This window comes from Botryllus schlosseri, chromosome 15 (genome assembly GCF_051294905.1).
Source record: "Botryllus schlosseri isolate E-star chromosome 15, Bs_hap1, whole genome shotgun sequence".
In the NCBI taxonomy this organism is placed as follows: Eukaryota; Metazoa; Chordata; class Ascidiacea; order Stolidobranchia; family Styelidae; genus Botryllus; species Botryllus schlosseri.
In genome coordinates, this window is record NC_137250.1 from 8,059,237 (window position 1) to 8,083,891 (window position 24,655).

Sequence of the window (24,655 nt, forward strand, 5' to 3'; positions counted from 1 at the left end):
CTGTGATTATGAATTACTTGCCCCGGCTCTACAGGTAAATCTGACATTCGGGGCTGAGAGAGGTTATAAATGAATATTAATATAATGCAATTACCAATATTATTGACGAAATTCTGTTTTGAAAATTGACCAACGGTTGGACAGGGGGACGAATTGCTGCTGTGGCTGAATTGCTGATTCTAGCTAAAACTCACGCTAACATGTCAAGCTATATAAGCGGATGGTATGACGGCAGGTCCAAATGCTGAGTAATGAACTGTGAAATAACGATTTACGCCCGTTTCAAGTAGTTATATGAGAATAAGATATAGTGAACATAAAAATTCTGCCTTCAACTTAATACATATACAGCGAGCTGCCATTACGAGAAACGGCTAAGCACGGCTCGGTTATGATATACATTAGCAGCTGTTTATTTGTAATGATTCGTTGTGGAAACTAAACTACAATGTTTTATTCGACGTGTACAAAATTCCGAATCTTCGTCAGGTGCACGTGCGTACGTAGGCCTCCTGCTCGCCAAGCAGCAACGGTAAACTGCGATTAACTTAGCACAACCAAACATCAATACATAAGTTACTATTTGAAACTATAGGCAGAGTGGTGATCAATATCCCGCTGTGAGGTAGGGGCTTCTCTAGTGTATTGATAACCTGATATACAGCACGGGGGTTGTTCTTACAATCACACTACTAATGTCCATCGCATGTCTGTTTACTGTGTGGATACTTCTTACGCAATGACGAGCGGAGCTAATACTTCTGACGTAATAATGAGTCAGTGGCGTTTGAAAACAGACGTTTGTGCTACCGCTAACCTGGTATATTATCTCATTCTTGTTCACGAATATTCAGTTTATGTCATAGTCCTTGTACAAACAAAAAGTAATCGCTCTTTCACAAAAAAAAATCGATTAAATATGGGAAGTAGTCGATTACGATTACTTCGTATTTTTTTCGAATGTAATCGATTGCGATCACTTCAAAATGCTGTAATCGTCGTAATCGATTACGATTACTAATCGCGATTACCCAATGTCTGGTTGCGATACATCGTGCAAAAACCATTCTCGCTAATTGGCGTGCGCAACACTGATAAAATACGACGAACAGAATTGCAACTGAATATTAGCGTCAGAAAGGTGATTTCAAAAGGACGGGGTTTTGCCACGCGCCTGAATGTATTGCTGCTGATTTGCTCACGTGCTCAGCAGCACTACGAAATACCTTGCTGATTTTTAAATCGATCAATTCACCAACCAGTCACCTACAGGCCTAACCGAATTCTGGGTACGCGGCATACCCAAAATATTCCTAGGAATGCGCGGCATACCTAGCATACCCGAGTTCAGCGCCCATGATTTGCGCGTCCTCCTAGGACACTTTAAAAAAGAGGACGTATGGTAGCCCTATTATAACCCCACCCGTCAGTCCTTCGGCTTTCTTGAAACGAAAGTGTCTATTTTTGAAAATATGGTAATTTTTGAAAATGAAAACTGTACCCAGATGTGGTGCACAAGAAGTCAGCATTGCCAATGAAATAGAAATAATACCTCACATTTCCACTCAGTAAAAAGCAGAGGTGGCGATATAACGAAGATATACCAAAATCAATTCCAGGTAAAAAAATTAGTGAATAGTACTCAATCAGTCACATCACATACTTTGGTGTCAACAAAGATTTTCTACTTCCCCACACGCGTTGATAGCTCAAGAAGGATAATTCTACTTGATTCATCCACAAAAGTGTTGTAATTCTTGATTGAACACCTGTGACTAACATAATTTCCAATTCAAAATGTACCTATTTCTGAGATGCATTTCTGAACAGACAATAATGTTATCAAAACCTATTCACAAAAATCATGCAATTATCACAAGTAAATCAATAAATAATGATTAGTCAGTCCTACCACATGCTGCATAACGTAGGAGCCAATCAAAAATATGTTTAGCTATAATTAATGCTAATACAGAAATGGCGCCTGCAAATTTTAGCATGTATTGGAAGAGTTGCGAAGTTTTGGAGTGAGATTAAAGCAATATCAAACTAATTTGATACGTGCCAGACCTGTTTAATGCAAAATTTTACACTAGTCAGCATTGACAAGTCCGCCATCAAATTTTACAACCATGTTGGGGGTGATTTAGAAGTCAAATCAATGGCTTAATAGAGCCCACATCATACCTTGAAAGAGATTTCGGCATCAGCCATTAGAGGTAACACAATATCATCGATTTTAGTGACGCCACCATGATAGCATGGAGTTAGCGAACTGCAATTTATGCGATTGCCATACTGGAAATGTTAATACATTTCTAACAGCTTACAAGTTTACAGATGCAGCCTTTCTAGTTTATTTCATATCCAAGGATAGCTATGAATGTAAAGCGGTTCAAATAAAATCCTCTTGAAATTTCGGAAATGCTCCTTAAGCTAGATGCCATATATTTTGTACATTGAGTGAATATATCGGCTTATCAGTGAAGTTTCTATTCATTAGTTATTGGCTCAAAAATCCGACATCAGTTGGGCTCTAGTTTCAACCACTAGGTAGGCCTACTAGCAATGAAAATTTGGATCAAAATATCAATCATAACGAAAACATAGAGAGAATATTATAAGCCATCACGCTTCAATCGTTCAACAATGGGAAGATATGCTTCTAACAATTCACAGAACTCCTTTTCCAAGATCTTACACCGTTCCTCGTCGGATGGCATTAGTGTCTTCATATTTTTCATGTAAGCTTTTGCAGAGAAAGGCTGATTAAGACGCCGTTTCACTTCCAGTCTATACGGCTTGTATGACTTCTCGTCTAAAACGTTTGTGTGTTTTAAGCGAATGATCTCGTAAACACGTCGACTCTGACGCTTGTTCAATTTCAATTTTTCATTACATTCTTTGAACATGTCAGATGAATATCCGTTCGAGAGTTTATCGGGGTGAAAGCAATCCAAATTGATCGAATTTTTGCAGTCGATATAGTCACGAATTCTCTGGAAGTTCTCCGATGGATCTTCAACGCAGATATCTCGAATATTGCTTCTTGATAAGAATCTTTTCTGGATAAAATCAACAGTTTCGGTGGCATGGCCTTGCCGCTGGTACGTTGGGATAACAATGAACTGTGCAATACGAGGTCGACAATGCTCGGGATAGGCATAAAAATTATACGCAGTGCAGTATCCAACAAAATAGTACACAAATTTTCCAGTTTCATCAGACACTTTTTCGTAAATTGTGTAATATTCCCATTTGTCATCATCAACATCGATATAACTAGCTGCGTCAATGAACCACATCATTAAAGTCTGCATCCTGTCATGGTATTCTTTGAATCCAGGGTAACGAGCAATACTCGGATTAAACATTTCGAAAACTTGTTCAACACCAGTCTTAGCTGTTCTCCGGTATTGATGGACCATTTCTCCGTGAGGAAGAAATGAGGCATCACACTGAATCTGATGCGTAAATTGATCCACACTCCAGCAACAACCTGGGGGTATGACTTCTTTCATGTTACTCATTACATCATCAGGTTTTATCTCGTAGTGAGTCTTTGGATCGATTTTGTCAGAGTATTTGAGCTCCACGAAAGTTTGAAGTTTGCAGGCGGTGTAATATATATTGATTCTTAAATTTTGATAACCGAAAATCTGTTCCTTCTCGCCAAATATCTGATGTGACATGTCCGGATGAAATGCCTTCGATTCGTCTTCCAGATCACTGACGCCGCGAATCATTTTTAAATGCACAGACTCATTGGCATTGCACATGTACTTGTCAATGTTACTTTTCAACGCTTCCATTCCGTCAACAACCATCTTCATCAGTAAACTTTACAAACAAACTCCATTCATTCAAAGAAGTGGAGACAGACAAAGTTACTTTGCTTAGACGGAAACTTCGGCGGGAAAACAGAAACTATACCTCGATCACCGTCTTGCCAGATTGCCGATGTAATGAGAGAGAAAGAGACATATCATCAACCTATAGAATGTAAACGTGGAATGGCAGCGACCGATTTTGCAGCTTCGTTCCGCTTCGCTGAAGCTTTACTCAGACTTATTTTACGGCAGCTACTGTAGAATTTCTGGCAATCCAAAAGTTGTCTTCCAGAGCTCAGAATTTACTGAATCTGGTCTTGATCGAAAGCTACTGTCGCACTGATTTCGAAAATATCAATCAAAATATGGTGAAGCACCGTAGTGAGATGAAAAACCACCCTAAACATCTAAAATCTGCATTGTTCAGAACAATCGGATGACCGCAAAACAATGACCATTTCAATGACCCATTCCGGCTCTTCGATTGTTCGGACAATGCCGATAATTCAGACTTGGAGGGCGAATTCTAAGCGGTTCAGTGCCTGATCATATTTTTATTTACATTTTCGGAATCAGTGCGACAGTAGCTTTCGATCAAGACCAGATTCAGTAAATTCTGAGCTCTGGAAGACAACTTTTGGATTGCCAGAAATCCTACAGTAGCTGCCGTAAAATAGGTCTGAGTAAAGCTTCAGCGAAGCGGAACGAAGCTGCAAAATCGGTCGCTGCCATTCCACGTTTACATTCTATAATCAACCAATATATCCGCAAATTGGTTGAGATGGGTATGTACTAGAGGTCGACCGATATTGATTTTTACAGGCCGATACCGATATTTCGACGCTCACAAGGCCGATAACCGATATCATAGGCCGATATTAATATGGAAGGAGCAGAGAACTATTTCGCCAAAAATATTATATATTAGGCAAGGTGGCACTTGTTCATGCCACAGAAAGGTGAACAACAAACGAGAAAACTGAAATCGAAAAGACTTATTGCTTAATTGTGAACATTCGTTGAAATTTGGGATAACCCGAAAATCAAAACATGATACAGAATTGCAGATCAGTTCAGAAAAGGTAGATTGTAGTTAGATATAAAATATCGGTCGCGATATCGGCCTAGATTGGTCGATACCGATATTCGAGAAAGTTCCAAATATCGGCGCCGATAATCGGCCAAGCCGATAATCGGTCGACCTCTAGTATGTACGTTTTTGTACAGTGTTACTATTATGTATTTTCGATCATTCCGGGATTCTTTTTGACCGCAAAATCATCAAGGACAAAAAAAAAACTACGGTTATTTTGCTCATAAACCAATGATATATATACATTGTCATAAACCAATGATGATGATAGAAGACACCGTGTTCAGTCCACTTTCAAAACACCAGCAGATTGAGGTACAGTGAAAAGATAGGAAGACTGTGTCGAAACGATCTGGAGTAGTCTTTGAAATTACACATCCACCTGGTCCTGATGTCACGAAGAGGCATGCTCAGCCACGCTGAAGGGAAAGTATTAGAAGTCAGTCAGTCAGGTTTATTAATATTTTCATCGTTTCAAAACATCACAAGACTGCGATACAATGAAAAGATAGGAAGGTGTCGAAACAACTTGGAGTAGCCATTAAGATCAGACACCCACCTTAGCCTAGTTCGGCATACTTGATAGAGCAATGCGTTTTCTTGTATTCTGCAGTCTTGATCATATGGCAGGCTAGTTGTTCTTCGTTGACGCGCGTGTGCTGTACTTGTGCGCTTTTGTCTCCGAGGTGAAGTAGTCCTTGAAATTTGAGGTACATTGACCGCAACGGAACTGATACATAAAATTGGCAATTTCTAGCTTCCTCATATCTTCTAAGTTTAGAACACCAAATCTTTTGAGAAGCGATTTATCAGTTGCACATCCAGGCCCCCGTAGGGCTTCGGCAATGATACGGGTGATCCGATGTTGAAGTTTTTGCAGTGGGTCAATTTTATTCTTGCAGGCAGCACCCAACAAAGAATTCCGTATTGTAACTTTGATAGGAATAGAGAGTTGAAGAGTATCAACAGCACGCTGACTGGCAGAATGTAGCTAAGGCGGCGAAATAGACCACATACCTTCGATAGTCGTGGTTTAAGTGATTATATGTGACTCTTCCAGGACATGTCCGAATCCAGTAAAACACCAAGGTATTTGGCATTTTTAGTGTTGGAAATTGGTTGGCCAGCGATGTCAACGGTTAGGTTATCGCAGGAGTTCACGACCAATAATTGGGATTTCGCAGCGTTAACCCGAAGGCTATTATGGGACGTCCACTCATGCACTTTGGGCATTTGATCACTGGTGACGGCATTCAAGCTTGCGGTAGTAGGTGTGTGAGATAGGAGGTGAGTATCGTCAGCGAAGAGTGTGATGGTATTCAATGATGAGGTTTTAAAGATATCATTGATATGTAAAGTAAAAAGGACAGGTCCAAGAACAGAGCCTTGCGGAACACCACCGGTAACAAGGTGGGGGGGGGGTACAAAGTGTTGGATATCGAAACCATTTGATATCTCCCAGTCAGGTAGTTTTTCATGAGCTCTAGTTGTGGACCCCGGAACCCGTAGTGCGCCAATTTTGAGAGAAGAATACTGTGATCGACGCAGTCAAATGCCTTTTTTAGATCAAGAAAAATGCTACATCCCACACTTCGTCTCTCCAAGATGTCATAGTACTGTTCAGCCACTGTTAGCAGGGCATGCGAGGTTTGATGTTTTCTGCGGAAGCCGAATTGTTGTGGAGAAATGATAGACATCTTGGCGAGGAACGAAGACATGCGGGAGAGGAGCATTTTTTCGAAAACAATTCCAATACACGGTAGGACAGATATAGGTCGGTAGTTGGGGACATTAGTTCTATCTCCGGCTTTGTAAACCGGGACAAGTCTGGCAGTTTTCAGACAATTCGGGTAGACACCATTTTCTATCATGAAATTGAAAAAAATGGACAATGAGATGACCGATGTGTAGGCTAATCAGTTTTAAAAACCAGGCTGAAATTAGATCATATCCAACTGGCTTGTTAGATTTAAGTTCATGTATGGCAAGTGCTACTTCCGTGGAAGTTGCTGGCTCGAGCATGATAGATTGGGATACTGATTTAACCTCAGGCCTGGCCGACGCAGGTTTAGAAATAGATGAGGTGATATTAGATCCTACATTGCAAAAAATATTCTTTGAAGTAATTTGAGATGGCCGCAGGATCTGTCAGATTGTCCCCCGTAATCGAGTTCGTGATTTGCGAGACAGGCATAGGGCTTTTTTCTGGTGCAAAAGCAATTTAATTATTGACCAGGTTTTTCGAGTGTCCTTCTTATGTTTGTTAAAGAATTTCGCGTTAGCTTTCGCTTTTGCCTTGGAGATATGATGGGAGATGAGATTTCTGAAGCGTCGAAATCTTTCTCGATCGTCTTGTGAAGAGCACATAAAAGGACAGACGACAAAAATATGTTGGTATATGTGACGGAAGCGTTGATATATCATATCCGCTGAGCTATATAAATACATCGTATATAATCACATCATGGTCCGGTAACCTCAAACGTTGACAAGTAATAGACACTTACGTGACCTTTGACACGAACCAATCAGGTTGAAGCAGGATGTAAACAAAGAACAAGGCCGGGCAAGCTTACTATGAGCGCTTATGGAAAAGGGTTGAAAAATGAAGGTGTTTCGCAAAATTACATTGATTTGGGAATAGCTGGCTTTGGTGAATGGTAATAACGTAGAGCTAGTATGTATTTGCAGTGTTCTAACCTACAATAAACATGAATGGTGGCAAGGACTCATCAGCATGGTATGTCCAAATGAATGGATTTCTGACAACTTTTCGGATGAAGCAACTATTGCTGTATTATCCTTAGTCGTATACTATCTGATCGTCGTACCGAATAACATGTATTAGATTAATCTTGACTCAGGATATGTGGGGTATTCATTATGTGGGCTTGACGTTGCGTTCTATTTATGGAATCGTATATAGTACAGTCTACAGTCTGCATCATTATCTAGCAAATTACTGTTACACTGGACACTTGTCTGCATATTCAATGATCATATTAATATATATGTTAAGCAACATGATCCGTTCCCAGCTGAATTCGTCATTTTTTGTTCTAGCTCATGTATTGAATCAATCAGGACAAATGCCGGATAACCACTGTGCTAATAGCCTGTGTAACTTTGAGATGGCTACCCAGACCGTTCCGTTCCTGGTGTGCGCTTGTACCTTTCCCAGAGCCAATAACATGCATGGAAGAATGAAAAATCTGGATAAAGGCATGTGGACTTCCTTGTGGTCATCTGAATTCTAATTTTATTAATAAAATGACATATGTACCAAAAATATTGAATCGTGACATAATTAAGATGAAACAATTCTGTGTTTCAAAATGAGTCCTATCTGAAATCCAGCCACACTTGATGCCACAATCAACTTGATGTGTGTCTCGTTTTATTCCACTCCAGTTTTGTTGCCTGATGGTGTGTAATGGATTGAAATTGTTGAGAGCAATATATTCAATAATGAGATGAATAGTTGAAATTGGTAGCGATGATATGTTGCATGAGTCGGACGAGTACGCCTTGATAGGTGCCTGCACAGCAGTGCTGCTCTGTAAAATTAACATATTATATATTTTGTGCAGGCTTGATAGATATCTTTTATGAAGCTGCAGAAAGAGGAAGTCGATGGATAAAACGCAAGAAAATCAAATTTCTGGAAGAAGCAGAAGCACAAAACAGGAAACTCGTCCAGGAAAATTACAAATTGACGGACAATTATTGCTAGTGAAGTTCAGTTCTCAGAGGAGCATCATAATGTCAAAAGATGCGGAGAAGCTGAAATTTTATGCTAGACTACATTAAATTCTTTCTGAATTGCCGACTTATCCTACTAACGTCAAATTTATAGTATTGCTGCAAGCATAGTATTAAACCATTGGATCAACCGTATGTAACTGCTCCATTAAATTTCGATTTGGCCATGTAGATATGTGGTTCTTGAAAAGGCACCGTTTGCATTCATTCATGATTTCTCAAAACTAGAATGATTATTGACTGTCAATAAATTACATACAACTTTGAAAGGATTGATGGATTGTGGTGCACTTACTTTTGTGCGGGAACTGTTCACAGGGACCATTTCAGATCGAAATATTAGTGAAATATGTGGATTCGACAAGAAATGTGAGAAAATGATGAAGTTCAGCTATGGTGAACCAGGAAATGCTATCATGGCAGAAAAGGGATTCACCATTGAGTCTGAACTCAAGAAATTGAATCTAGATTTAAATATTCCAGCACATGATTTGGCACACCGTCAAATGCCTGAGCCGGACTGTTCCGCAACAAGAAAGATGGCGAGACAACGTATTCATATTGAACAGCTGAGGAGTATAAAATTTTGTCTGGGGTCATACTATGCAGCATTGTGTATCAACTAACCAAATATGGACTAATTGCTTACTCTAATTGAAGATTGAAAATTAAAAATGACTGACGCAACATATTTGGCAATTGTGCAAATTCGGTTTCATTGTGAATATCGTAATGCCTAATAGCATGCTACGGATCGTAATTGTGCGGTGCCATGGTCAATGTGTACCAACAGTGCATGTCTATTCATACTATATTCCAGTGGTGTGCATTGAAGCTCATTTAGACGCCCAATATTTTGAATGACCAATTCTGCAGGTGAAAATGTTCCAGGATTATTTGTGTTTGGTGGAATGTTATAAAACTGAAGACACCAGATACACCAAAATCTACCTTGAGGCAGGAGTTGATCGGTTGTGAGTACGGTCGAGAGATTGCTTGTCGATCACGATCGAGCTCTCTGATGCTGATGCAAATCACAATGTAGTCCTTGTAGCTTCAGCAGCTGGATTGTCTTAATCAATGTATATATGCATGAGAACATATATCAGAACCTGATGTGAAAATAAATCATGGTTACAATATCTATATTGCAAGAGTCTCTGAAAAAATGTCTTTTTGTTTACTTACCCTGTCTTACAAGTGCAAGACGAATCAATAATGGATTTTCTGAGAACGTGTATTTCCATTGAGTGTGATATCTCACTTTTCCGCAAGTTGCGATAACATTGGCTGTTCACTAGTATATTGCTTCCACAAAGAGTGGATTGTCTCCACAATCTTTGTCCCTACGTCCTGTACGTAGCGCTCCATGAAATACTTCGTAGCTTTCTCCGCGGTGTTAGAAGAAGATGCCTGTTCCACTCAAATCCAGAAATTCGATAGAATCTTCATAGCTTTCAAGTTTCATAATCAATACCAGGGATATCTAGTTCTAGATATCCCTGTCAATACACCCAAATTGCGATGTGTGGCAGCAGCTGTATTTTATAGCATATATTTCTGAACATGAGATATGCTTGAAAATTTCGCTCGAGACCGGGAGCCTATGAAATCGTCAAAATATGCATTACCACAATCCTATAGTATAGTATACAACAATCGGCGCTTAATCCGAAAAGTTGTCAAAAATCCATGCATTTGGACACAGCACGCTGATGCGCACTTGCCACCATTCATGTTCATCCTAGACTAAAAGCTGCAACTACATACTAGCTCTACGCTATTACTATTCATTAAGGCCAGTCATCCCCAATTCAACGTATATTTGCTTAAAACCTTCATTTTTCAACTTTTTCCCATAAGAGCTCATAGTAAGCTTGCCCGGCCTTGTTCTTTGTTTACATCCTGCAGCAACCTGATTGGTTCGTGTCAAAGGTCACGTAAGTGTCTATTATATCCGCATATAGAATCTGTCGTTTGCTTTTGTATATCACCTTTTTTTACTTTTTATTCAGTGTGCATGCCTCCTCTTTACATCGCCTAGCCTAGGCCAAGGTGGGTGTCTGATTTCAAAGTCTACTCCAAGTCGTTTCGACGCCTTCCTGTCTTTTAATTGTATCGACATTTTTTTGGTATGTTGAACTGATAAAAATTGCTAATAAACCGAACCGAACATTTGACTTGAATGTGGACAGTGCTCGTCGATTGTTGGATTGCCCTCGAAATATCATAGCAATTTACAACGTAGCTACGTTGTAAATTGCTATGGAAATATCGTTCCACAGTAGTGGTCTGGCATTATCATTTTATTAAAATTTATATCAAATCAATACATAACAAGATTGCGATATGATGAAAAGATAGGAGGATGCTTTGTAGAACAGTCTGTTCGCAGTTCGGAAGGTAAAACATGATTTGATTATAAATAACCGTGAATCCAATCTTTTGCATCGAAAGTGAAAAACTACGTACGCCAGACATACATGAAATCTGGATATGCAATGGATCAACCGGCGAATCCGGCTACGGATGACTGAGCACGGAAAGTCAGTCTTGGAACAGGTCGTTTGGGAATCTCGTCATCTTAGCCTGCTTGTTATTTTCTCTCTTGGGCTGTGTATAGGTTCTGCGTACCTCGAGATGGTTGGTTCTATTCTGCGTAATGTGCAAGGTAAGAGTGTATACTATACAGTGAATGTAAGCATGCAGGTGTTTTATTTGCCCTTGCCCCCTCAATCAAGAATAGCGTATTGCTCTTCATTTAGTGTACAATGTACATGCCTCTTCTTTACAAAGTCTAGGCCGGGTCGGTGTCTGATTTCAAAGACTACTCCAAGTTGTTAACACGTCTTCTTATCTTTTGATTATACTGCAATCTTGGCGGTGTCTGATCTGATCAGAGAGAATTGTATAGATAATGAGCTGAACTGAATTGAAGCTCGTTCAGGTCTCGAATTGATCGAAAACATTGGACAAAATGAACATCTAAAATATCCGCAAATAGCTATAACGGTGCCGGAAAGTTTAGTATAAACATAATCCTTACAACAAATGCAAAGTGGTTGCCGATTTCTTACCCATCTTTCTGTATTTATTTTGAGTAATCTATGGAACTGGGGCCACTCTATATAGTCTCAACAGTAGTGAGTGGTTCTCTAGTTTATCTTGATTTCATCATTTGCATGCCAGAATGCAACGGACATGTGGTACAGCGTACTAGTAGACCAGGCCTATTCAATCCAATAGTGTGGCTGCTATTGAATTACTGAGCAATCTTACCACAGTAATAGCTTTATCACCTAATTTTCAGCTGTTACCTTATTACATTGCTGTGGAATCGAAGGAGCTGATATCACATTTTTTTAAATACACTTCTTTCTTGAACTGGTTTGTAAGGTATGCTGCATCTTCTGGTACTGATGAGGTCCTGGAGTGTCCAAGTCCAGTAGTTTCATAGTTGGACTGCACTTATTTCCAGCTCTTCTTAATTTTTATAGCTTATGTCCATATCCGGGGCATCAATTTATACATGAATCTATATTCATATCATAGAGACGTGATTTGACGAGAAAGATAGCGTCACATTATGACCATGGATTCCCATTAAATATGCTCAGTTTCATTTGAGATGGCAGGATGCCAGGTTTTCTGTAGAAATGGTGGCAAGTTGAATGTGATTTTGATAGTACCCAAAAAACATTTGAAGAGCGAAGTGGACAGGTGAAGCCAATTATACACAATCTGGTGCCGATTGCAAGGAGAGAAGTGATTTTGAGGATGACATCGGCATATCAGTTTAAGAGGTCAAGTACAACGTTCCTGCAGAATATCTGAACACGCCAGCGGTGTTGTCAGAGTTTGAGAATCAGTATTAGCAATGGCAGTATGTGGTTTGAAGGAAGTCTTGTCATATTGTATTGATAGAAGCTGGTGACTGTGATTAATTTTGACAAATACAATACGAATATATGTTCATAAAATAGTTGATAGTTAGGACCTAAAGCTAGGTAACAGTTCTAGAACATCTACTCTACTGAAAAGTAGAAAACTGAGGAGAAACGAGAGAATGAACGGCAACTGGCTTTAGATCATTGATTTTGATCTTCAAGTGGCATTGGCAGTTTTTCTGAAAAATGAACCCATGTCTTGACGCGTTCATTCGAAAGATACTATTCTGATCCTTCATTGACCCGAGTCGCACTGTTTCAAACCTAACCATGACCAAGATATGAGGGAAAAAAATGGAAATTTTACAAAAACAATGTAAAAAACAGACGTAAGCTACCCTGATTCCACAGCGACTTAGTACACTGAGCCTCAATACTGATATTGCCTACTAGGCTACTATGATTGCTTGTTCCATGCTGTACCATCTTAGTCTTACTATGTTGGGTTGGTGCAGGTTTGTAACCAAGTCACAAGGTTCATAAAGTCAATCTCACTTTTAGTTTTGACTCGAGTCAAGTCGTGTCATTTTCAATTTACCACCTAGTCAAGTCCAAGTCATTGAACAGAGGGTTGAGTCCGAGTCATAGTGTTGTGACTCGAGGCCAAGTCGTAGAGTTCGCTGTTCAATTATGAATTTGAATCATGTTCAACTTACTTTCTTCAACTCTGCTCGTATGATCTAGAATGCCTCGGATTCATAATATAGTAATTTTCCTCACTCGTAACAGTTTCTGACGCTATTTTTCAAGTATGAGTACTGATAGAGGAACTACCAATAATGTGGTAACTTACTTATTCTTCTGTCTTGGCCGTGCGCGAGTCTTTGAGTCGTATTACTCGGTCGAGTCATTTTTCGTAGTCGTAACTCGAGTCATTACCACACTGGTTTGGGTAGGTGTACATTACTACAAGGGTAAGTAGAGGTTAATTCAGTCAACAAAATCGATGGAAGGACCCTACACTGCTGAACCGGCACAGCAATACAAGAGTAAAACACCTCATAGCCTACATAACATAGCTGATGATCAGACTTGCTAGCCAGTTGTCCTTGATTGCATCTATCACTCTTACAGGCACTTTTATGCAAGTGAGGCATGCGTCTGGTTTCAACAAATACCCAACGAAAGCCATTAAACCACTGGGTTTGAGTGGAAATGCCATGTTGATCATTGGAACTGGTTTTTGTCTCGTGTCTTTTGCAGCGGTGAGTTTTCCTATGTATGCGTTGTGGACAGTTATATTCTGCGTCTGACAGCAGTGACTTGATCCCTAGTTGCATCATCATTGAAAAAATCGTACATGGTCTCATCCAATCCTCCCAAGCGTGATTAGATTTTGACCTCGAGATATAATTGTATGGAATAAATGCATAGATTATTTGGTTGTGCATGTACAGCACAATTGTACATACCATATTGGGTAATGCACGTCGCCAATCGTATATAGACAATAGGCATGTTTGCTCCATTGAGAAGATAAAAGGATAGTGCAGTGGTTCTCAACTGGGGGTCCGCAAAGCATTTCTAGGGGGACCGCAAAGCCTCTAAATTTGCAAAATGGTTGATAACCTATTTTTCATTTTTTATATCAGCGGAATCACGAGGTAGTTAGTGCTTCATTACAGCTAACTTCATGACTCACATCAACAGAATGGCTGGCCGTCTTAGATGAAATATTCTACAGTGCAAACTCATTTTAATTTCCAATAGCCCACTGATAAAAAAATATTGATGTTTAGCGATGTTTTGTTGGGGTATGTGAAAAATAGTTCGAGTTGGAGTAGTAAGGTCGAGGTGACTTCGAAATGTTTATAAAAATCCATTTTCACCTGCGATATACATAACTGCTATTCCGGAATAACTTCGAGATGAGCTGCTAGATAGATATGACTAGGCTGGTCGTTATATGTTCATTAAAAAATCTGTTTCCCTGTTTTGATGCTATCGCCATTCGCCATTTGTTGTGATCATACTTGATGGTGTTATTTGGAACGTTTCCCGTTATTATTACATTCGCCATCACCTTTTTTAGTGGAAAGTGATTTTCGGCACTCCTTTGTATCAAATCGAAGGCGCGAATTTCAAGACACGACCACGTATTAAAAAATGCATCTGCAGTATTCGCTTCGAAATAATATAAATCTACCCAACTTCTACATAAATAGTATGATGTTATTATCAAGAAAAGTCATATTGTTGCCGTTTATAACTAGCATACAGTTATATTTGCACAAGAACGATGGCTGTTGCACGATAATAGCGCTAAATTTGACGAAAAAAGTGTAGGTTCGCGAGGGTCCACACATGGTCCGCGGAGGCGAAAAGGTTGAGAACCACTGGAATAGTGGTTTGGTTGGAAAGTCCGGTAGCTCAAATAATTGAACTTAGTGTAGGCTGTATTCAACAGTTGAAGCTCTTAATGAATATGTTGATACCGACAATTGCGATAGTACTGATCATGATTTAGATCCATGCGTATTTTGACGGACTTGCTTCAAATTTATAGGTCCAACGAAGCGGCTATTTTCTTCCTCATACAATCGGGCCCGGACTTAGCCCCGTCGGTAAATTGGAGATTGATCTCACTCCGGACGAGTTGAAAAACTGAAATGGTCATCTGACTGTAAAGCCGGAATATTTTTGCTTTCGAACTGTTATAATATTGACTTGAAAAACGACCGAGTGCGTCTTCAGAATCGTTATATGCGACACGGGGGGGAGTTGTTAATTTGACACTTTTTTTGCCGCGCAATGTGACCAGAGAGAGAGCGAGGTCAGATATATTTGAGACTCATCCATCGTGATGCTTTGACGACGGAGATGCGATAATGTCGGAGTTTAGCCAGATATGGACTTGTCGTTGAGGAGTGGAGCAATCTTAGACGAAAGTGGTCGATATGCGGGCAAAGCGAAGATTCTGCTGCTCGGGTCACGCAGAAAGAGGTCAGCGTGTGAACGACATGCATGACGTGTTAGCGTATGAGCTTGCCTGTTTTGGATTTTCATCCGTGAGGCGCAAGAAGCTCCACTACTTAAAAGCATTATACGTAGTTGAGAGCTAGTCAAAGACTACTACATGCGGAAAGATTCGTGTCAATTTTGTACTTTTTGGAGCGAGTCACATGACGTGTCCGGTTTCAAAACAACAAGAAAGCACAAAGCAGTCTATTATATTAACTTAATTCAAATCCCGCTACAGAAGTCCATGAAATAGTATAATTTCCATATTTCGCGGTTAGCCGAAATATAAGTTTTGCGGATTGATATTATAGCTGTGAGCAGAATAGTCGTCGTTGCTATGCAATTAGTAGGAACGACCTAGATTACTACTCAATTACAATTATAAGTAGCGATTCCAAAACATGCCAAACCGCGCAGAAGAAAATATAGATGGTCCTTATCAGGGTTGCCCGACAAATGAGCATATGCGACACAATGCAAAACGACACTTCAGCATGTGACTTTATAACCCAAAAACTTGACCAAACCCGAAACATTGCCCTGAAATTAACCCTTATATATATCCTAACCCACCCATAACCCGTAATTCAACCCACATGCTCATGTGTCGCGTGCCCAATTGTCGCATGTCGTAGTGTCGCATGCTCATTGCTCATATGTCCACGAAACGCTAACCAGCTTTTCCATGCCTTGTGCACCACCACGGGAATTTCATAGTGTTCAAGGGTGTTTGCTTTTTGTGTCATCGTGGGTGTCTTTCAATCTCTCTCATTCTGCAGTCGCTGTCACTCCCATGCGCCCCGATGGCGGTCTTTGCCATTGACTTGCAGCTCGGCTCATTTTCCGCCAGGGCTTTTCAATGCACTGCAGTTGCAGCGACGTCGACGATGAGTAGCCCAGACAATCCTCCAACACATAGAACTTGGTCAGAACCGGAATTCGAGACGAATTCCGCTGGTGTCGTGACCAATGTTCCCTCTAGGCTGCGCACGTGGGCAAATGCGCAGTGCTAACACGGTGGTGTCTGCGCACAAAAAATCCGAAGTGATGACCTTTTTTTAGTCGTTGCGTACTGTTGTCCAAGTTTCTGCGCAGACTCGTCAAAAATTAGAGGGAACAATGGTCGTGACGCTGGTGTTTAACCAATTTTAATAGTTTCGGAAAGTAGGTTTGGACGTTTGGTGGAGGGTCGCCATGCTTCTAGCACAGCGGTTCCCAACCTATTTATGGTCGCTACTCGCGGCCTAATTCACGATTTGAAAATTTTCCGCTACCACCTCAAGGTTGGCACACCATCGCCCACTTACGGCCTGTTTGGGAGGGTGATTAGTGATTACTAAGAAATGGGTCAGCACCTTCGCGTCCCCCCAAGCTGTAAGCCATTCCTTTAGCAGCTGTTAATAGGAGGTGACTATCTTCGAAATGGTAACGTACATCTATCTCATCTACGTGATCAACGTAAAACGACAAACACTACAAATAGGCGCAATCTTCATATTTAGCTAGGGTAGTGAGATTACAGTTCGGTTTATTAGCAATATGAGTTATTTCACACGTTTTTTATGCTTGATTTTCAGCATAACCGCTTGAGAAAATTTTACAATGCAAATAGGCAAAACCTACTCCAGTACTCCGACAAGGTACAAAACTACATAACGGCAGTGGTGTGGCAGCCACTTGCCGGTTCTGGCTCTGCGCGAGGGGCAGCAAAATGAGGCCACACAGCACGAGAGATGGCACATCACGAGCTAATTTGTTACGACTTGCGATTTGGTCCATATTTACGCTTGTGTCTGATACATACCATTGGTGTTTCAAATCCGAGCTGTGAGAGGAGTTTCTCAAACTTCATAATGGTCAAGTCGTGTTTCCGTTATACCACTAATGATGATCAGCTATCAGCTTTATGGATTCTTTCTGTAGAATAACTTGATTTTGAAGTTATCGCTGATTTAGCTTCGGCGAAAGCTGGAAAAGTTCAATTTGCGGCGGCTATTGATCTTTTATTTGAGTAGTACATCCCAGCCTCCACAGTCCACAGACATCCGAATCGCGATTTGATAATAAATGAACCAAATTCCAACGTCAGTAACATTTAAATCTGTTATATTCTCAAATCGCAGACGCAGGGCTAACACGCTACATTACGTCCAGAACATAGGGAGCATAGAAATAGGCCACCTCGTATCATCGTCCGAGTCATATTGTTTATGCGTTCAACCGGCCAATCATCGTATTTTTGCCAATTCCATCGATTGCGAATAAAGGCGTTGATAGAATGGAATCACTACGACAATGATAATATAATGCAGTGGTTCCCAACCGGGGGGAATTTTGAAATTTGTAGGGGGGAATCTGGCTTAGGGGTTGTATCGGAAGATATGCTGGGTTCACAAGGTTTTATAGATTTTTATGGTAGAAACGTTAAGTATGAAACTAGTTCCTTACAATTGTATGTTTCTTGGCAGCTTTTAAGCTGTATGTTTAAATGCCTTCCGTAGATATTACACCCCCTGATAAAGTGAGGCTCGCGAGACGATTTCGTTGGGCCCGTGAAAGCCTCTAGACCAGCGGTTCTCAACCGGGGGTCTGCGAAGCATTTTCAGGGGGTCCGCGAAGCCTCAAAATAGTTGATAAGTTAATTTGTATTTTTTCAATTCGGAAAATCACGAGGCAGTTTCGCTTCATTACTAGTAGAACTCCAGAGCTCACATCAACAGAATGGCAGTCTGAGCATGGAAAACATCATCATCATCATTGGTTTATTAGCAATTTTATCAGTTCAATACACCACAAAAATGCGATACACTGAAAAGACGGGAAGATGTCGAAGCGACAAGGAGTATAGTCTATGGAATCTGACACCCACCTTGGCCTAGGCGATGTAAAGAGGAGGCATGCACACTGAATGAAAGTAAAGAAGATAGTATAGAAAAAGAATGCGACAAGAAATAGGGCGGAATGTCATGGGAAGCGAGATCGATAGGTCAGTCGTGGTCCGGTAATCTTGAGGATGGACTGTATTTATTTAGTAGTAATTGCTTGTATTTCGACTTGAATGTGGACATGCTCGTCGACTGTCGACTGTTTTCCATGGTCTGAGATTAAATTTCCTACTGTTCAGACTCATTTTAATTGTTAAATTGTCAATAGGCTACGGATACAAACATTTCCCTGTTTAGAGATGTTTTGTTGGGGATTGTGGAAAAAAAGTTGGATGAGTAAGGTCAATCACGGTGACTTCGAAATGTTTACAAAATTCCATTTTCTCCTGAGATATATCCCTAATAACTTCAAGATCAGCTGCTAGATAGAAATGACCAGGCTCATTAAAAAATTATTTGTCAATTTGGGTGCCATATTTGTTGCGATCATACCCAAATGTGTCGTCGGAAGAGGTATACGCGTTATTCTTACATTCGCCATTGTCTATATTTGTGGAAATGGATTTTCGGCACTCGGTAATATCCTATCGAAGGCGCGGATTTTCAAGAAATGCAATTGCAGAATTCGATTTGAATTAATAGGAGTCAGCTCAATTTCTGTATATATAATATGATTATTTTCAAGAAAAGTCATTTGCTGCTGTTTATCACTAAGTCTACAGTTATTATTTGCGCAAGACAGATAACGATTGCACGATAATGAAGCTAAATTTAAACTAAAACTTTGTGGGGGTCCGCGGGGTTCCGTGACGGCCCAAAAGGGGTCCGCGAAGACAAAAAGGTTGAGAACCACAGCTCTAGACCAAATTCATACTATGCAGGAAAAAGTCATGCCGACTTCAACACAAGGTCGCTGGTGAAAATGTTTACCTTTTTAAGTCAACATATGAGCTAAGGGGAAAAACATACCAAATTCATCGATTCAACTCAAGGCCATATAGCCATAGTGATTTATTTTTCGTCAGCGGCTACCCGACCGGTAAAAACAGGTCAGATTTAGCTGTAGTTTACCAAAGTGTAGTGCGGTCCGCATTCAACATAGTTCGGACATATCTGAATATGTTTGGCCTTATATTGCTCAGTCAACAAATGGTAGTGCGTTAAAAAGCACCTTTTTAGTCACAGGCAACTTTTTCACAGGGGGGGGAGGGAATTTTAGCTCAAATATCTGCCAAGGAGTCCACGAGACGAAAAAGGTTGCGAACCACTGATATAATGTAATACACCATTATGAATTGATGCCTGATAAATTTTTTTAATGCAAAAGTAGGGTATGGATTTGGAGGTAAACATTTTGCAATCACTTGACTTCACGAGTTTGTTACCCCTGTCCTATTCTGTAGGCATACAGCTGGGATGGCCAACTATTTTTCCCGGCGGGCCAATGTGAAGCAGAAAATATGCTGTTGGCCTGAGAAAAAAGTTTAGACTATGTTCACGTTCAGTGATGTGCAGTCTTATTTCTGAATTGAAAGCAGTGAATTACATCGCCTTTCAATTCATGACATAACATCGTTTGCGAGTTCGCTAATCGCGTATACACTGATCACATTATTTCATTGAATCAGGATTCGGAAACGTATGACGTAACAAAGTTCGAAACCTGGCAACAAACAATATTTGAACTTGAATATGAAAACATACTGACTTGTAACTACATTTGTTATCGCATAATTTGCTATATTGACTTTATTGTGAACCTGGATTACTGACACGACGTGTATAACCTACGTAGGTCGTAGAGGTTACGTAATCAAGGTATACAAAAGACTAGACTTCAGTCAGAGTAAACGCATTTCCGGATCAGTTTATCCTGCGGTTTTTCCCACACATTAACTAACAAATATATTTTGTAGTCTAAATTCCAAGGAATTTTTGGCGGGTCGCTTGAAATCGTGTCGCGGGCCGCATTTCGCCCGCGGGTCGCACAATACCCAGGTATGTAGTACAGGATGTGTTTTAAAGTTTTTTTCAAGTTATTTATTATCCATAACGTCACGAATCTTCAATTGTGTGAAAATGTAGGGTAAAATTGGCCCCTTTGAGGAAAAACGCTTCGACCTTGTCATAAACTATAGATAACTAACCTACTTAGTTTAGTCATCTATATATTATATACATGAACGGACCAAAATATCTTTGATCAGGACTATATTGTTATGCAGCATTTTTACGACTGGGCGTCATCATCATCAGAACATCCATTCTGTACCGTAACAATGATCCATATCTACGTGCTGTAACTGTTGAAAATACGACGATTTTGAGGGTTGCATACAAGTCGTATAAGTCGACTATATCGAGTGCAAGTCATATGTGGGCAAATATTAGATGTATTTTCGAAAGTATTTACACAATTATGGCATAATTATACAACATTTGAAAAAAAAAACAATTTTGGTCCTTTTAAATGGCAGTTTTTTAAGACCCTGTTTGAGATGTGTTACAAAGTGCTTTGAAGTATCATTTGTTCTAAATCCAACCCTAGTTGCAATACAAGTCACAGGCAAATTTTCTGTTGAATAACAATTTACAAAATACATACGCGTGAGAGTACAAGACGAAAACGTAGGGTTTGTGCGTTCATAATGCACGAACTAAAACACACATGATATCCGTCCCAATGCTCGTAGAATTGAACTATAGATTACTAATCTGTGTAGGTTAAAATCTATAATAATTAAACGCCGTTCCAAAATGGTATGGCAATAATTCGGGTTCATGCTTCAATAGGTATTACTGTTGACACCCGATGCGGATGATTGAATCGCGGTCACAAATTTGGGGTGTGTAGAGAAAGCTGCTTGTCTGGTAATCACGAAAAATAACAGCTCTAGGAATGGCGGTGTCGCGTTCCGCGCAACCACCTCCCTACGAATCACCACCACCGTGGATACCTGCTACACTGCGATGGAAAAACCCGATATACTGTAGCAACCTATCTCTGTACTTGCCGAGAACAATTAAACTGAAAAAGCAGCTTGAAGGGCAACCATTAGGATTTAACATTCGCGGTGGGCGAGCTAATGAGGGTGGTGTTTACATTTCGAAGGTAATTGAATGTAGGTGTTAGTGTCCTCAGGCGCGAGTAATCCGATATTGTGTTTAGGTGTTAGCTGAATCAGAGGCGGAAAAACTTGGTCTCAAACCCGGGGATCAAGTACTTACCGTTAACGAGGCAGACTTCACAGATATTCCTCACCATGAGGTACCTAACAGACACAATGGCTTTTGTCCGGCTTGCTTCAAATGATATCATTTTCCTTCAGGCGGTAGAACTGTTGAAGAGGTCAATGGAACTAACCATGAAAGTTCAATATTTTCCATACGGTACGCGAATCTCTTGCAATATGTCATAGCCACCCTTTTGAAATATTTGAATACGATATTGTGAACATTTTAAATAGCACAACATATAGCAGACATGACACGAGACATGAAACGCCTATCTTAAATTCATGTTCGAAACCCCAACATGTCACTCTAATTCCAGTATGAAGTGCTCACACCAGTTTTACCCTTACAGGTTACGACCTGCAGATGAGAATATCGGGAACACTCGGACCAAAATAGAGACAAAAAACTGTGAATATATTTCGGTTTGTGAGAGATTGTTGCTGGTTGTTTGGTCGAACACAAACCGCGCATTGATCATCAAGTTATTTTATATGTTTTTATAAGTTCATAATTATTGTATCTTCAATTGTATATTACAATATGATACAAATACTATATTCAATTGTATATTGAAGTTCTGTACCGCCAAGAGTCTCTTCATATTTGTTGAAATTATTTCGTATTTAAATCTTATCAAGACATTTGGTTCATTATACATCACTGTTTTTCCATTACAAATTAGAATACCATTTTTCATATTCGTGTGTTACATGCTAGTGTTGTAGCTGATGTTGACTGTCTCTTGGAAGCGTGTCCTCAACGTCAGAGTTAACAGCGGCGTAATGTAGCAGCGTCGTTCACTTCGTAGGTAGTTATTTTTTACAATTTGATAGGAGACTATAACTACAGTAATTTGGCATGTAATCGTGTGGTGGCAACATTTTGTCTCACTCCGCGGCTGCACGCACGCGACATTTGTTTTGTTTGTATTCATCGGTGTGTCATTAAAAGTTTGTTTGGCGACAGACTTTGTTATTCCTGTTGTTACGAGAGGCCCCGGCTACTCCGAATCCATTGTTATCCCTAGCAGCCAAGGGGCGTCATGTCAACCAGACATGGCACTCATGTGCTTCGACTGCTAAGCTAATTGATGCTGGAGACATCAAGTCTATTACACTGCCACAAACTACTATAAAGCGTTTCCATGCCACGGCAAATCATCAAAGTTCAATTTCGCTGTCGGTGATCAGTTCAAGACGCATTCCGGTCAGTTGTAGTCGGCAAATTTCATTGTAAGGATATAATATGGATATAATATTTGCAGTTGTATTCCTGGCTTCAGTCGCTAGCATAATTGGCCAAGGTAAGAAATCAATGTGTATCAACTAAGATTTCTGAAATCAGCTCGCATGTCTTCGACAGATCATCATCGCGGCGGTAGGCGAAACGGATGCTGTGGTTATGCTTCAAAGATGATCTCTATTGGCGAAGGTGATGTCTGATCACTTTCAATTTTTCAGTAATAGACGCAATAATGAGATCTGTTTTGAAACAGATTCATTCGGAAATCACATCAACTTAGACGTTGGTCGGTGTTCTACATCATGCAGCCTAGGCTACGCTGGTGCCTACCAAAGCGTACTTGAGCGAATTATGGAGAAAAAGGTATGCAGCGAACAGTATATAAAGCTGTGGTTCTCAACGAACGGGTGGCGACCCAAACTTGCGTCGTATGATTTTATTTTGGGTCGCCTTTTTCAGGCATATTGTAACAAAATAATTGAAAACTTGAATTGATGACAAAACTTGAAAACACCGGAGGCGCATATTCAAGAAACTATTGCGTAACAATCGGTATTACGACTATTGTTTGGATCGCAAGATTCTACCGATCTGGGACATCTTGACAACCAGTTATATATAGAATGTGTAACCTACATGCAATAGTATGTTACCTTTCCAGATTAACAGGCGGTTATCGTTCACTCGGAGTCAATGTTTGCCTTTGCGAACCAGAGTGGACGACGTTCTTCTTCGAGACGGGGTGAGGCAAATTGACGTGATCGAATCATGCGCCTTCCGTGAACCTGTGAAGACATGCACGAGAGTGGCGAAGTTCAAGAAGTTCTTTGCAAATACCGAATTCGAAACGATAGTCGACGTTGGCGAGTGCCGGGGCGGGTGTCGTAGTTTGAAACGTACGTATGGAGGTAGGCCCCCCAGCCCAACGACAATAGTATTGTTCATATAATATAATCATATACGATGCTTCTTTTTGCAGACCAAAAAACGTGCAAAAAGACAGAGATCGGCGTCATATCTGTACAAGGTCCGGACGGAGTGCTAATCGTCAACACAATAGCTAAATGTAGGTGCGAGCAAAGTTGCTATCGACAGCGCTTCAACGTGGAGTTGAAAGAATTGGCCGTGCTACCAAATGGGATGAAAACCGTGCGAACAAAAGTATATCTGATAACCGGTCCTGTATGCAAGCTCGAAAGATAACTAACTTTTCTCTATTTGAAGGTGGTAGATGTCGGCAGATGCGCTGGTTCCTGCTCCCCGATCAAAAAATGCGTGATGAAAAGTCATGACGCGAATACGGATTCAAAAGCCAACTGTCTGATGGCTCTAGAGACAAATGATGTGAAATGCACGCCTGTCAAATCAAAGGTACTGGTCTTCACCGGCGAAAGCGGCCATGACTCGTACGTGAATCAAATCAGGAAATGTGGTTGTCGGTGAAATTGCGTAGGGCGCTTGGGCACCACTCGATACTCAAGTAGGCTACCGCTGAAATATGATTACCATCTTTGCATCCTCAAATAAATCATGATGCCCAATACGTATTACACGGAAATCTATTTGGGTGGGTGATTTTTCGACGCATTATATGACTCTTAGTGCACTGCACACATTCAATAATTTATATTCGATACAATATATCTTGCTTTTGCGTAATATAATATTCTTCGAAACACGTGATTCGTTGAAGAAGGT

The 24,655-nt window shown here is 40.3% G+C and overlaps 4 protein-coding genes across 7 annotated transcripts; 3 read left to right on the forward strand and 1 right to left on the reverse strand.

Moving 5' to 3' along the window:
* Positions 1 to 1,461: 1,461 nt before the first annotated feature.
* Positions 1,462 to 3,969, reverse strand: LOC145456971 (histone acetyltransferase type B catalytic subunit-like). Its single transcript, XM_080335119.1, has one exon. The coding sequence runs from the start codon at positions 3,831 to 3,833 to the stop codon at positions 2,619 to 2,621; it is 1,215 nt and encodes a 404-aa protein (XP_080191245.1). The 5' UTR covers positions 3,834 to 3,969; the 3' UTR covers positions 1,462 to 2,618.
* A 7,231-nt stretch (positions 3,970 to 11,200) lies between these two features.
* Positions 11,201 to 15,315, forward strand: LOC145456972 (uncharacterized). The gene is made up of 3 exons (XM_080335120.1): positions 11,201 to 11,356; positions 13,707 to 13,837; positions 15,139 to 15,315. The coding sequence occupies exons 1-3, from the start codon at positions 11,215 to 11,217 to the stop codon at positions 15,238 to 15,240; spliced, it is 375 nt and encodes a 124-aa protein (XP_080191246.1). The 5' UTR covers positions 11,201 to 11,214; the 3' UTR covers positions 15,241 to 15,315.
* Positions 15,316 to 21,296: 5,981 nt separating this feature from the next.
* On the forward strand, positions 21,297 to 22,408 carry LOC145457228 (PDZ domain-containing protein 11-like). Its single transcript, XM_080335415.1, has 4 exons — positions 21,297 to 21,590; positions 21,648 to 21,746; positions 21,808 to 21,868; positions 22,065 to 22,408. Exons 1-4 carry the CDS (start codon positions 21,378 to 21,380, stop codon positions 22,109 to 22,111), a joined length of 420 nt encoding a protein of 139 aa, XP_080191541.1. The 5' UTR covers positions 21,297 to 21,377; the 3' UTR covers positions 22,112 to 22,408.
* A 373-nt stretch (positions 22,409 to 22,781) lies between these two features.
* LOC145457224 (uncharacterized) lies at positions 22,782 to 24,635 on the forward strand. 4 transcript variants are annotated; one of them, XM_080335411.1, is made up of 7 exons: positions 22,782 to 22,921; positions 22,980 to 23,018; positions 23,078 to 23,146; positions 23,211 to 23,320; positions 23,619 to 23,865; positions 23,937 to 24,118; positions 24,182 to 24,635. In XM_080335411.1, the coding sequence occupies exons 3-7, from the start codon at positions 23,128 to 23,130 to the stop codon at positions 24,398 to 24,400; spliced, it is 777 nt and encodes a 258-aa protein (XP_080191537.1). In that variant the 5' UTR covers positions 22,782 to 22,921; positions 22,980 to 23,018; positions 23,078 to 23,127; the 3' UTR covers positions 24,401 to 24,635. The 4 variants fall into 4 exon arrangements, with proteins under 4 accessions (XP_080191537.1, XP_080191536.1, XP_080191533.1 ...); XM_080335410.1 differs by having other exon boundaries at positions 22,980 to 23,146; XM_080335407.1 differs by having other exon boundaries at positions 22,830 to 23,018.
* The last annotated feature ends 20 nt before the right edge of the window (positions 24,636 to 24,655 follow it).